General features: G+C 42.2%; 2 protein-coding genes across 2 annotated transcripts; both read left to right on the forward strand.

The window, feature by feature from the left end:
- Positions 1-353: 353 nt before the first annotated feature.
- On the forward strand, positions 354-9159 carry LOC103987335 (FKBP12-interacting protein of 37 kDa). Its single transcript, XM_009405608.3, has 14 exons — positions 354-629; positions 722-776; positions 887-948; positions 2064-2131; positions 2207-2243; positions 2836-2923; positions 3006-3070; positions 3158-3235; positions 4245-4292; positions 5746-5799; positions 6035-6196; positions 6938-7007; positions 7838-7893; positions 8808-9159. The coding sequence occupies exons 1-14, from the start codon at positions 603-605 to the stop codon at positions 8961-8963; spliced, it is 1026 nt and encodes a 341-aa protein (XP_009403883.2). The 5' UTR covers positions 354-602; the 3' UTR covers positions 8964-9159.
- A 1788-nt stretch (positions 9160-10947) lies between these two features.
- On the forward strand, positions 10948-14321 carry LOC135614577 (galactinol--sucrose galactosyltransferase-like). Its single transcript, XM_065112079.1, has 5 exons — positions 10948-11014; positions 11195-12530; positions 12840-13017; positions 13162-13529; positions 13618-14321. The coding sequence occupies exons 2-5, from the start codon at positions 11271-11273 to the stop codon at positions 14179-14181; spliced, it is 2370 nt and encodes a 789-aa protein (XP_064968151.1). The 5' UTR covers positions 10948-11014; positions 11195-11270; the 3' UTR covers positions 14182-14321.
- Positions 14322-14675: the final 354 nt, after the last annotated feature.

Consider the following 14675-nt stretch of genomic DNA (forward strand, 5'->3'; position numbering starts at 1 on the left):
TTTATTATTTTATTATTGTCACCGTGATTGTTATTGAATTTTTATCAATCATGTGATTGTCTTAAAATAAAAATTTTAAAGTAAAAAAATTAATATCCAAATTCAATCTCCTCGAGTTGTTAAGCAGCGACGGGTTTCTTGTATATGGAATAATTTAATTATTTCTTACGGATTGTTTTGTTTCCTGATGAAATAAATCAATATATTATTTTTTCAAAAAAAAACGGTGGCCGGATCCATGGACAAATCACGAGCTTTAGATGTCTGCCACCGGGGAAGCATCGGTCGAGTTGACAGTCAGTTCAGCCCCATTCGGCTCGGCTCGGCTCGTTTTGTTTTCCTTTTCCCCTCTTTACAAGTCTTCTGCGGCAACCGCAATCGAACCGGGTGAGATAAGCCCTAACGCGGTCTTCCGCATGGGCATTTAGTGGGTGGTTGAAAGGGCTAGTCCCTACCCGGTCATCGGCATCGGCGGAGGGGATAGTTGGTGTTAGCTTTTGCCTTCGCGACGAGGCCGTCTCTTTTCCTTTTCCCCTTCCGTTTCTCGTGGGATTCTAAGGCGAAAGTGGGAAGTGGGTTTTAGGGTTTCTTCTCGATTGCTGATGGCATCCGATCTCCATCTCGACGATGTGACCGCTCTCTTCCTTTCCTTCTCGTTGTCCTTGTTGGCTTATTGGAGCTAATTAAGTTTCTGTTATTCCCTTTCGTTTTCGGCATTCAGGAGGATGACTTTGGAGGAGATGTTCCTGGAAGCCAAAGTAGTGCTAAACGTTCAGGTTTCAATTTTTTTTTTCTTTCGGTTTTCTGAGTCATCCTTTTACGTGATCGACTGATTTGTCTGGTTTTATTGATGACTTATATGCCCCGTTACATGGTATGATCGCAGGTGGTAAGAGGACTTTTGGAGATCTCGACGAAGAAGAGGATGATGTCTTCGGCCCTAAGAAGGTAACTGTAATGGCATCCCCTTTTGGCCAATCCGAATGCTCCTATTCTTTCTTTTTCAAATTTGACTTAACCTTAATTGTATTCCCGTCACAAATGAAAAGGTATTTGGATTTTATGGCTTTAAGAATTTGATATGTCAAGGATAAGTGCTTTAGCTTATAATCAATAGCATCGTAAACAATGAAACCGACCTTTTTTTCACTGACTTACTGGTACATTCCATGCCAAGAAAGGGTTCAAATAACCTTCTTGATTCAATTCTGACTTGGTTCTTCGTACTGCACTGGTCTTTTCTAACTAGGATGATCTTACAAGAATCCTGTAATTGTCTTTGTCATCCTCCAGCATTTTGTCCAGCAAGCTATTTTGGTTGAATTTTCCCCTTGACCAGCAATTTAAAAACCAGCTTAGAAGAGACGTTTGAAATATTGAAAGCAATTTGTGTATGAAAGAAATTTTTTTTGATGCACCATGCGGATCAGTTCTTGATATTTCTGTGAAATTTGTTATTTGGAGAATCAGCTGAAGGGTTAAGGGTTGTTGTTAGGGCTTTCGGCTTTGTTGTTGTCGTTGAACTAGCTGAAAGGATTGCAAACAACATAATAGAGGCTATAGGATATCAACAAGTTAGCACTTAAAAAACTAACGTGATACATCTGTGTGTTCAAGTTGTGGATGGTGTCTAGTCTAAGAATAATTCGTTTGAATGCTCTGCAAATCCACATATTGTAACACGTGGACACCAAATTGGTTGTTATCATTACTTGTTTGGTAAATATTATACTGTAATATGCCTCATCAATATTATTCTTTTCTTAATATATTTGCAAACTACTTAGTGCACTATTGGCTGAAGCATTTTCTCTTACGTGTTGCAGACACACCCACGTGTTTCCTTTCAAACCTGATGTGACAGGTCTTTGTGTCATTGATCAATGAAGATTGTGTTACTTGTCTTTTTTTTCTCTTTCTGTACTTATTATATGCTCATCTGTGATTATCATAAATACCTTAGAAGAATCCAACACTTCAGCCCACACTGTTATGCTGAAAATAAGGAAAAAAAAAGTGTAAAGACAGACCGGTAGCACTGAATTTCTTTCTTCACAATGCAGGGAAAGCCAAAAGTTGAAGAAAGTGGACCTGGTATGACCACTGGAATGATTTTGTCTTTGCGTGAAAGGTACAATTAAAAACAATACCTGCTGTTGTTTTCTCATGATAGTTCCATCACTCTTTTAATTTGATACTTTATTAGCTTGCAGAACTGTAAAGATAATCTTGCAACATGCCAGGTATGTTATTGTATGCAGACAAGAAGAGACACTTTGGTCTTATAGTTTCTTACATAACTTTCCTGTAGTGGAAATAAATTTCCATGCTTCATTTTGTTGTCATTTGTCTCATTTAAACCATGCATAAGGTATCTTCTATTGGTTTATCTTGTTGATCATCGTATAAGAAATTTCAACTAACTAGATTCCAAGAATTTTCTTGGTTGTGTATGTTTAGGGCATCAATTTTTCATTCAGCTATATGCTAGATTTCTCCATGAGTTCAGTTTTAACTTCCAATCTGAATTCTACTAAGAAGTGAATTTAAAACTGAATCTTATGCTATAGTCCATAATGTGTACTAGGATTTATGGTTGGCCTAATTTGGTTCTGAACAGAGTAAATATTATATGGTTTGTTTTATCTAACCACATGGTTTACTAAAATTAGGTGATATGCTAACTACACAGTTTATTTTGTGTATGAAGGGATGGTATTTGGTCTATTGAGATATTTATCATCAGAAGATAATATTTAATAAAATGGTAAACATTTGGCCAACACTAGATATTTGTCTCAGTGAGCATTCTTGGAAATTATTTTGCATTATCAGGAAGAGCTAGAAGCTGCTAAATCAGAGATTCAAAAGTGGCATTCTGCATTTCAGAATGGACCAGCTACACCTGCAGGCACATCTCCAGGTTTGTATCTTCTTCATAATAAGTTTGTTCCTTGGGTTAAGAATTAAGATATTGAGACCCCATCTTGGTTTTGTAAATGTAGAGCCTGGGTTGGTGCTAACTTATCTCCAGAATTTGAAGTCCTCTGAGGAGTCTTTAAAAGAGCAGGTCGGTTGAATGTTTCCTTTTACATGCATAAGCCCAACAAAAGAATCTTCTTGCACTACCACTACTGATGCCATCTATTGCTTCCAGCTAGAGAAAGCCAAGAAAAAAGAGGCTGCATTCATAGTTACTTTTGCAAAAAAAGAGCAGGAAATTGCTGATCTCAAGGTAACTCTGTTTCTTCTATATTCTATGTTGTAACAATGAGCTTCAATTATATTAATGTAGTTTCATTTTTACGCTGTTATATGCTACTCATAATACATAAAACCAATCAAGTGATTATTTGGTGAACCCATCAGCAGATTTTCTTAGCTGCTGCAGTAAGCTTTATTGTTATGCTAGATCTTCTTTACCTCTACTTCCCCCATAGTGTAATGTTTATTAGCTTTCACCTGTTACTACTCGTTGGAAAAATAACAATAATGCATGTATGATATTTTGGAACACATTTCCTTTATGACATGGAAGACCACGTAAGGATCAGGTAATATCTCATGAATTCCTCTTTATCTGTCGCTAGACATCAAAGATCAATCAAGTGCTTCATGCACAAAATCATTCCTGTTGTTCGAGGAAGAGAGTAAATTTTACAGTTATAAGCATCTGCAGGGAACTACATAACTTTTGTTTGCTACTTCAATTGGAAGAAAACTTTGATATTTGTAAATTTTTTCTATGTTTGAATCTCGGCTTGCTATATGGCTGAAAATAATCTTTATAACCGACCCCAAATATGGGGACAATTATGGCTTCTTATTGTTTGTTCCTGTCTCACTGTGTTTATTATTATCTCTTTCTGCTTACAAGACAATTTTAACTGGAAATTTCTGGATCAGCATTTGCATGTCTCATGTGGGACTCTAGCTAGTTGTTCACTTTGTTCATATTATGTTTCTTTACATTCTTATTTTCAGAAATAACTTAACATATTTTTGTTTATCTTGTAGTATCATCCTCCAAGACTGTCTTTCAATGCTATATGAAATTATTGCATAAAAAAGTAGAAAAATAGGTGTTACTTGGTTATTCCACATAATATCTGTTAACTTGTGTAGTTGTAAAAACTATTAATGGCACCTCCTTTGTGGTATTCTGTCTAGTTTATTGTCTTGGGGTGAAGTTTTTTGCACTCAACCTGATCTTCTGAATCATTTTTTTAATTCTAAATATCTAGTCTGCAGTTCGAGACTTGAAGACACAGTTAAGGCCACCATCGATGCAGGTATGAGTGCCAAGTTTTTCCTTTTTACTAATGTTTACCTGAATGGTTCACCTATAAATTGAAATACCTTTGGTCTTGGATTGAAAGACACTGAAGATGTCTGAATGCACTGTTCTCAGATTGTAATCTGAATGAAAGAGCAACCTGTCACTGACGTCAACTCATCGATATAGAATCACTAAGATTGGATGCTTTAGTAAGAGAATGTAATTCCATTAAATGTTGTTACATAACTGAACCTTGGGATATTCAATAACATTTAATATTGAAGTCCACTATAATATAAGTTTGAATCAAGTATAACTTTAGGTTGGTTTAGTTTGTAGGTGGTTAGAGATGTGGATAAGGACCTGTAATGCATTCCAAAGTTTGTCAAACTAACAGGTTTGTGCAGCGATGGGCTTGTGATGTCTAACTATCACAGAATATTCTTTTCGACTTCTATGATGAGAACTACATTCCAGTTTTTAATCATTTGGTGACCTTAAAAACCTTACTTCACAACTGGTTATATATTACTGCACAGTTGAAGATGGATTAAGAAAACATCTAGGATGTACTCATTTCAAGAAACACAAGATTCTAGCAACTACATTTAGTAGCATTGTCCAGAGTCACCTTACTGACAGATCGAGTTCTATACATTTTTTTAGCATCTTATGAAAACTGAAGTGTGTAAACAGTGATCCATGTTTGTTTGGACTTTGGAGAGTGTACTCATGACTGGAGTTTATATGGAAGCGAGCAATTTCAGCTGTTTGGCTACTGGAAGTATGGTCAATATCAGGAACTTTAGTTCTCGAACTTGACTTTGTCTGTTTCTATAAATGGGAAGACCAAGTAGATTTAGCTGGTACACGAAGATCAAGCAATTTGGCTGAAATAAATGTCAAAAAATAATATCGTCCCTTTGCCAGATTGTGGGAAAGAGTGAGAAATGAGGATGGATTTTCAGTAAGGTAAAACAATTTTAACGAGGAGAGATTTTGAGTAATTTGCAAGAATGAGACTATAGCTCTGATCATTCTTGTCCTCCAACAACCAACAATAATAGTAGACATTTAAGAATGTAGTGCATCCTATGTTCTTAAAAGAGACTCATCTTCACAAGGTATATTTTTAGATCAGTTAACGACAAAAATGTAACTCCTTTAAGTACTTTGGACACATATGCTTTGCCGATTTCATCCTCTTTCTTTTTGTGACCTTAGTTCATTGTACTTATGTGACTTAATTCTTGTTTTATTTGGTTATGAAAATATTATTTCTTGCATCTAAATATTTTTTTGCTGGGCTTGGGAAAATCTCTTGTTTCCAGTACACGTTGATGTTCCCTGTTGGGCTAGTTGTTAAAGCAGTCATGGGCTCTTCATTTTATGTGTCATCAGCTTAGAAGTTGGTTCACTTTGGAAATATTTATTATTGTGGTATTTTGTGTTATGTTCTTTAACAGACAAGGAAGTTGCTACTTGATCCAGCCATTCATGAAGAGTTCACACGGTTGAAGGTGTGTAACAATTATTTTTTTCAGCTGATTTTTTATGTTTTATGATACTAGATGTTAGATCATTTTCTTCTTGATATATTCCCACCACCATGTTGTTTGTTTTCTTGCTTTTAATTTTTCTTATCAATATTGATCTTTTTTCTTGTTGGATCAATGGTTTTGCAAATACCCAATTTATCTTATAAGCTTAATATCTTTTATTGGTCTATCATACTTACGTTGCTTTATGTATCAGAATTTGGTTGAAGAGAAGGAGAAGAAAATTAAAGAATTGCAAGACAATCTTGCTGCGGTCAATTTTACTGCATCCAGCAAGCTTGGAAAAATGCTAATGGCAAAGTGTAGAACATTGCAAGAGGAGAATGAGGAGATTGGAACGATGGCATCAGAGGGAAAAGTAATGCAATCTTGCTTTATGCTACCTAACATGTTATACATGATGTCTGACACAAATTGTTGTGCAACTGCATCAACCTTCACAATATTGATGTCCATATTTAGTCCTACCTAGGTTGGAGATTTGGAGAGGCAATGTCTAAAAAAAGCCAAGGGTGACTCATCTCCTATAGGTGCGTTTTGCGATCCACCTAAAAGGCCAAAACTGTGCAAGGTCCACACTAAAGTGGACACTTTTCTTATGGCTCAAAGAGATTGCACTAGTGAAGACTATTGTAAAATCTTCTCAGATGGTGCTCATTGTGTGGTCCTAAGAGGACTTAGCTAAACTAGAGGTCTCATTTATTTCCATATTGATTGGAGAGCCAAGACTTAACAAAGAGCCAGAGGGTCCGCCTAGAGCGGACAATTGCTTGCTGCTTAGAGAGCTTACAGCTGAAGTCTAGTGTGGACCGTATTATCAAATAGCGAAAGGGATAGAGTGAGAAATCTCATGTTACTTGCCTTACCAACTACCATTGTTTAGCTTTGCAAGCTAGATGCGAGCCATGATAAAGATATTTTAGGTACTAAGGGCTTCATTGTTTTTCTGACTGGTCTTTAATGAAACTTCTAGTTGTATTTGTTATATCTCTTACTGAAGAACGATGCCATTCTTGTATTTTCTAGAATCAATTCACACAAATCAATATTTATGCAGTGAGTGTGTTAGTGATGTTTCTGACCTGATACTAATTTATAGATCCATGAATTGGGAATGAAGATCGTGGTGCTAAAATCTCAAAATGCAGAACTCAGGAACCAGTTTGATGGTGAGTATCTGAATCCACTCCAATTCGTGATGCCTTCTAATTGTGCATATTTTTTAATATATATTCTTTAAAGATTATCAATACTCGGTTTCCTCTTTTATCTGTGTCTTTAAGATGCTTCTTCTTTTTTTTTTTTGCTTTTCACTTTTGCATTAGCATGGGGTATGTTTGTTTTATCATTTTTCATCTCATCAGTCAACTGAGTCTGCTGCTTTTTTCCCCTGTACTGCCGTTGCTATTCTTCTCTAATGTGTTTTCCAGTTGGTGCTGGTGCAAATCACATAATGCAGGTTCTATACCAAATGTGTGCTATGAGATGTGCCACTTTAGAGCCAATTGATATCAGTAATGTGCCCTGCTAGGCACATTCCAGCAAGTTGCATAACATTACTTTGACTGCCACAAGTATTGACGTGGCACGTTCCAATGATCCCTCTTACTCTCTGTAGTCTGTACTATTGTCATAACATTTGCTTTCAGAGGGTATGTTCAATTTTAGAAGGCTCTACAGATCCTGATATATTAGCCAAGTATTATATATATGTCAGCGATAAACCATTTTCTTGCTGGTGATTCTGTTGTAAGCTGTCTTTATTATCCCATGTTCTCAAAACCATTTAACAAGCATTATGCATCATTCTTTGGCACTAATTTCTGTAGATAATGCCCTTTTACTGTGAGTTTATAATTATCATGACTGGATTTTTTTTTTTTGCTTAAGAAATTGTTGTTGACTACTGTTCACTCATGACTATCAAAGTTATTTTCTCTGCTCTGTTTCCTTAATTTTGTTCAGGTATTCTTGATATTTTATATCTTGTCTCATGCAGCATTGTACAAGCACATGGAAGGACTAACAAATGAAATGGAGAGATCAAATGAAATGGTAATGTGTTTGCTAGTATTCTAAAAAATTGCTTTTCAAAATGGTAGTTGAAACATCTGAGAACTGTGACAGATGTGTTCACCTTGTAACACTTTGGTTTTACTTGTATACTATGCATATTCAACCATAAACATGAGATGCTGTGCTTTGTTTCTATAATGTTTTCACCATATGACAAAATCTCTTTCATTTCTGAGATTTTCAAAAACAAGTTGTGTCAACTTGGGGATCTCTGACAAATATACATGGAATAATTATTTCCAGATAAGCATTTTGCTTTAGAAGATATAAATTTTGTTAGATTGCCTTGTCTCACTACAAGGTTTGCCTGATTGGATGCCATTTTGCAAGAAAAACTTGTCTTAAAAGGGTTTCAGATTCTTAATCAATTTCTTCCAATGGGATATTGCTAATTTATTTTCATGAGAAAGCTCGTTCAGTACCACAAGCGAAACAATATTCTGTTGTAAATGAGATTAGCTGTTTTCTATTGCTAATTTAAGAGTAAAAAAGTTTCGCCCTTACACAAGGGTGAGAAAAGCTCCAGGACGTCTATGATGATGGTTCTGTTAAAGGCTTTTGTGTTTGAAGTAAATATTTACATCTTGAGTTGGCCTTTTGGGCAGTTGCACTTGGTATATCCTTGGTGTTGTCGAACAGAGAAATTACTTATACAAATCAATTAATGTACCATATCAGTATATATTTCTGGCTTCAAACATGTTAATGTCTGTTTATCTGAGCCCAAGCTGGATTGATTAACCATCATATAAGAAAGATATTGTGTGTACTTTTGCTCGTACTACTTTGTGGACCGTTCCACATTTGATCTTCAGTCAAATTGACTAATATCTCTGGTCACTTGATCTTAAGATACTTATTAATCTGCCTACCATGGTTTGCGTGCATTTCAGGTCTATATATTACAAGAGAGGCTAGAAACAAAGGACTGTGAGCTAAGAAACTTGAAGGAGTTATTAACCCAGAAAGAAGCAGCTGAGGAAAGAGATGACGATGATGGTGACAAGGAAGAAGCCAACGAAGGAAATTCTGCTGATGTTGAGGCATGAGATTTTGGAGGGGAAAATTTTCAAGAATTTCTGCGGATGTTGATGCTTCAGATTTTGAACTTTTTATTTTTCCATATGAAAGGTTGGGAGCGGTCAGCTGTAGTTGTAACCATGTTAGACTCCGAAGCTGGTAAACCATGATATTTCTGGCTCTTTTGCTAAAATGATCATCCTGGTTCTGAGTGTATTGTTTATCGATTACGGTCCTTCTAAGGATGCGATGAGGACCCTTAGAAAAGATTTCTTGAAATCCAGGAGAGGTGGCTTCTTCTCTCATGTTGGATTTCTTTGATATGGTAGTGTTATTATGTGTAGATAGAACCCTGGTGTTTAACGGATTTATGGGAAATCCAACAGCGGTTTGTATAGCTGGTTGGTGTCGTTGTGGAACTCTGATGATGTCAGTTAAGGGGGTGGTCTGCAAGCAGCAAAAGATGCCAGAATAAGCCCAAAGTTGTTTCTGCTGTCTCTTGCTCGAACTTGCATGGCCCTGGGACGAAGTTGCACATAAGTCAGCGCAGTGGACTGGCTACAAACAAGTCCATCAAGATGACGGGTCCGCTGATCCGGGAATCAGGATGTCGGCCGAGAGAGAGAGAGAGAGAGAGAGATCAGCACAAACTAGTCCATTTGGATGACGGGTCCGGTGCTTCGGGGATCAGGATGTCGGCCGAGAGAGAGAGAGAGAGAGAGATCAGCCCAATGGAGTATAAACAAGTCATTTGGATGACAGGTCCGGTGCACCGGGGATCAGGATGTCGGTCGAGAAAGAGGGAGTGAGAGCAGGACCAAGGCGATAAGCAACACCCGTGATATGCCGTTGGCGTCCACAGACCAGACTCTGGCGTCGGTCCAATCCGATACGCTTTCTTCGCTGCGCTCCCATAGATGATTCTGAGCGCAGAGAAAAAGGTCGCTGCGTGGCAACCACCTCCCTCATCCCGCATGAGGACGACCACGTCGTGTGGCGGTGGATTGCAAAGTGGAAGTTATCACGCGCTCCTCTTTTTCCCCTTTTTGACCAAACGTCGTCTGCTGATTCCTTCGCCCGAGGGTCTTCTAGCAGCTTCCTCGTTCGTGGCGCACGGACAAAGGGGTCCAGCGAGAGCGGGACGGGTGTAGAAGGGTGTAGAGGCCAGCAAACAAGGGGAGGGGAAGCGGAGGGAAGAAGCAAGGAGCCAAGCGTTAATGAACTCATCAATCAACCACGTGTCCCAACAAACGATTAATAAAAATGGGTCGTCCAAAGCTTGGCCGAATGGTGTCATGAGATCGCTCGAGGACTGAACATTCGGAGGAGCTCGACACGTTAGATAACAACTTACGTTTGACTTTTCCGATTTGGCTCGCTGTCCGTTCTATTTGGGAAATGCTGCAGTCGTCAACTTTTCCGTTCCGTCGGTACCGTCCAAAGCTGGACATGGATGAGGCGCTCGAGGAGGTGACTAGAATCGGGAAGCCCAGGCCACAGCGAAGAATAGACCAAGGAGGTGACTTGACTCGGTAAGCAGAAGCAACGGCGTAGAATAGCATCCGCCTATGGCGCGAGTCCCCCATCGAGAAGGGAAGCTCCCAGACGAAAAGGGTGTGTTTTCCTTCAATGCTCAATTTAAGGGAATGGGACGTCGTCTCCCCTGCTTCCTCCGTCTGGTTTAGTTCCATCTAGCTGAAAGGGAATGGGACTGTCTCCCTCGGTTTAGGTTCCATCGTATGACTATAATCCGAGAAAATATAAAACATTCGGGGAAAAAAAAGACAAAATATATTATTCATTCGTATGACTATCTAACGACGGCCTACGTGGCCTAGAACATGTGTATAAAAATATACACACAACCGTCGATCTGCGCATGTTACTGTTTGTGCCAGGATGGCCAACGGTGGCCGAGGATGAGACAGCCACGTCAATATAATGTGATGTGAGTGGTGAAGAGACGAAGCATATCCAATTACATGGAAAAGTCTGCTGCAACCAACACGCAAACCGCTAGTCTACCGTCCGCCCGCCACCAGGGAGCAGATGCGGATGAGGAGTCGAGAGATATATTAAGGTAATATATATTTATATATATATTTGAGTGAGAGATATATTGAAATCGATAATGATAATTGATCTCAAATCATAAATTAACTGATAATTAAGGAATATAAAGTTATTCTTCTATATTTATCTGATCCTCCATGAAGGAGGAGGTCGGGCCTCGTCTCCCTTTATAAATTGGCCATTGCAGCTCCCAGACTTTGCATCAAGCGGCAGCTAGAAACCTAGCACACCTCTCTCCTGCGTCAACTGAACACACCTTCGCTATGGCCCCAGACCTGGGTAAAGCCGGCTCCACCGACATTCTCACCGGGCTCCAAGGCGACTCCCGGTCATCTGCTTTCGCACTCAAAGGCCGCAACCTCACCGTATGCGGCCACCCATTCCTTCTGGATGTCCCTCCCATCATCGTCCTCAGCCCGTCCTCCACCACTTGCGAGGGCAAGGACCAGGGCCAGAGCCAGGGAGCGGGCGACGAAAGCGGATGCTTCGTGGGGTTCGCGAGCGACACCCCCGAGAGCAGGCATGTCGTGCCGCTGGGCCGGCTGCTAGGCATTCGGTTCATGAGCATCTTCCGGTTCAAGGTGTGGTGGACAACCCATTGGGTGGGCAACAGGGGCAGCGACGTGGAGCACGAGACCCAGATCCTGATGCTCGACCACTCCCGACAGTCCGGTCGTCCCTATGTGCTTCTCCTCCCCCTCATCGAGGGGGCCTTCCGGGCATCCCTCCAGCCGGGGGAGGAGGAGTACGTGGACTTGTGCGTGGAGAGCGGGTCCACGCGGGTGAGGAGTTCCGAGTTCCGGAGCTCCCTCTACATGCACGCTGGAGACGACCCCTTCGCGCTCGTCAAGGACGCCGTGAGGGTGGTGAGGTCCCACTCGGGCACTTTCAAGCTCCTAGAGGAGAAGACGCCACCGGGCATCGTCGACAAGTTCGGGTGGTGTACCTGGGACGCCTTCTACCTGAAGGTGCACCCGGAGGGCGTGTGGGAGGGGGTGAAGGGCCTGGCGGAGGGCGGTTGCCCCCCGGGTCTCGTCCTCATCGACGACGGCTGGCAGTCCATCTCCCACGACGACGACCCCACGGATGAGGAAGGCATGAATCGGACGTCCGCGGGGGAGCAAATGCCCTGCAGGCTGATCAGGTTCCAGGAGAACTACAAGTTCCGAAACTACAAGAGCAAGAGGACCGACTCCGCCTCCGCCTCCGACACCGGCATGGGGGCGTTCGTGAGGGACCTGAAGGCCGCCTTCGGGAGCGTGGAGCACGTGTACGTGTGGCACGCGCTGTGCGGCTACTGGGGAGGGCTGAGGCCGCGGACGCCAGGGCTGCCACCGGCCGAGGTGGTGAAGCCGAGGCTGTCCCCGGGTCTGCAGATGACGATGGAGGACCTGGCGGTGGACAAAATCGTGAACAACGGTGTGGGGCTGGTGCGGCCAGAAAGCGCCGCAGAGCTCTTCGAGGGGCTGCACGCCCACCTGGAGTCGGTGGGCATCGACGGCGTGAAGGTGGACGTCATTCATGTGAGTAGTAGTAGTAGTAGTAGTAGTCGTCGTCGTCGTTTCCCTAACACTTAAATTCCCAGATAAACAATCCGACCTGCACAGAGGTTTCATCAATTCCTTGGATTTTTGGTTCCATCAGCATAAGAAAATTAACAAATCACTTGGTGAGAAGAGATATGACCGCCTCAAGAGTAAGTGGGGTGGGTGATGTGATTTGATCAACTCCACGGCACCGTCCTTTTTCTTTCGGACATATAAAGCTCTGTAGCATCTTAAAACCTGGATGACGATGACGATTAGGACGATGATGTGACATATATCGTGCAGTTACTGGAGATGCTCTGCGAGGATTACGGCGGGCGAGTGGAGCTGGCCAAGGCCTACTACCAAGGGCTCACCGACTCGGTGAAGAAGCACTTGGGAGGCAACGGCGTCATCGCCAGCATGGAGCACTGCAACGATTTCATGTTCCTCGGCACCCACTCCGTCTGCCTCGGCCGAGTCGGTACGTGCGCGCGCGTGATAGATCAAGTTCTATGGGCCTTGCTTTCTCATATGCTGCTGCTGCTGAAGAAGATGATGATATCCGTCTGTCTTCTCCATCTGCAAGTCTAATCTTACGCTTGACTGAATGCGTGCGTGCGTCCAGGGGATGACTTCTGGTGCACCGACCCGTCGGGCGACCCCAACGGCACCTTCTGGCTGCAGGGGTGCCACATGGTGCACTGCGCCTACAACAGCCTGTGGATGGGCAACTTCATCCACCCCGACTGGGACATGTTCCAGTCCACCCACCCCTGCGCCGCCTTCCATGCCGCCTCCCGCGCCATTTCCGGCGGCCCTATCTACGTCAGCGACTCCGTCGGACACCACGACTTTGACCTCCTCAAGCGCATGGCCTTGCCCGACGGCACAATCCTGCGCTGCGACCACTACGCTCTCCCGACAAGGGATTGCCTCTTCGAGGACCCGCTGCACGACGGCAAGACCGTGCTCAAGATCTGGAACTTGAACAAGGTCTCTCTCTCTCTCTCTCTCTCTCTCATCACCAAAAGACGATATTTTTGCTCCCGGACTGATCCTTTTTTCCACTTTTCGGCTTTAGTTCACTGGCGTCCTTGGAGCCTTCAATTGCCAAGGCGGAGGATGGTGCCGCAAAGCCCGGAGGAACAAATCTGCAGCCGAGTTTTCACGCACCTTAACGGTGACGACAAGCCCGATGGACATCGAGTGGCAGAACGGAAAGAAGCCGTTCCCGGTGGAGGGGGTGGAATTGTTTGCGGTGTATCTGTCGCGAGCTGGGAAGCTAATGCTGCTTAAGCCGACAGAGACGGTGGAGGTCACCCTGGATCCATTCGGGTATGAGCTGCTCACCGTGTCTCCGGTGAAGGCGCTACCGTCCAAGAAAGCCGTCTGGTTTGCTCCCATCGGGCTGGTGAACATGTTGAATTCGGGTGGCGCCATCCAGGCGCTCCAAGTGGAGGACTCCAAGGTGAAGATGGAGGTGAAGGGGGCGGGTGAAATAAAGGCCTTCGCATCGGCGAGGCCCGTCGAATGCCGGATAAACGGAGAGGAAGCAGGGTTTGTGTACAAGGAGAACATGGTGGACTTGCAGGTTCCATGGTCGGGATCGTCCTCTAAGATGTGTCTCATCGAATACACCTTCTAGTTTGCTGGTCAGTGACAGGCCGCTGATCCTGTGTAAATAATGATACAACTCTTTTTCTTCCTCCCTCTGTTCTTCTAACTTCTCCTGTGTCGATCATGATTCCAAGTAGTAGAAGGCCAATGATATGACTCTTTTTCTTCCTCTGTTTTACTAACTTCTCCTCTGCAGATTATGATTCAGATTATAGAAGGCCAATGATACAACTCATTTTCTTCCTTTGTTTTGCTAACTTCTTCTGATTATTTCTGCCTGTATAAATCATGCGTCTCATGGCACCTTCCGGATTTTAGATATTAGCAAGTGAATCAATTAAATAAAATCATAATCAATTAGAACATCGAGATTTATATAAAAAATTTCTCTAAGAATAAAAATTATGTAAATCAGAGAAAATCCACTATAAGAATAATCAGAATCTCTTATTCAAAGAATAACTAACATACAAAGATTATATCACTGTGCATAATATTTAAAATCTTTTTAAGTATTCAAAT

Source organism: Musa acuminata, chromosome BXJ2-6 (assembly GCF_036884655.1).
Source record: "Musa acuminata AAA Group cultivar baxijiao chromosome BXJ2-6, Cavendish_Baxijiao_AAA, whole genome shotgun sequence".
In the NCBI taxonomy this organism is placed as follows: Eukaryota; Viridiplantae; Streptophyta; class Magnoliopsida; order Zingiberales; family Musaceae; genus Musa; species Musa acuminata.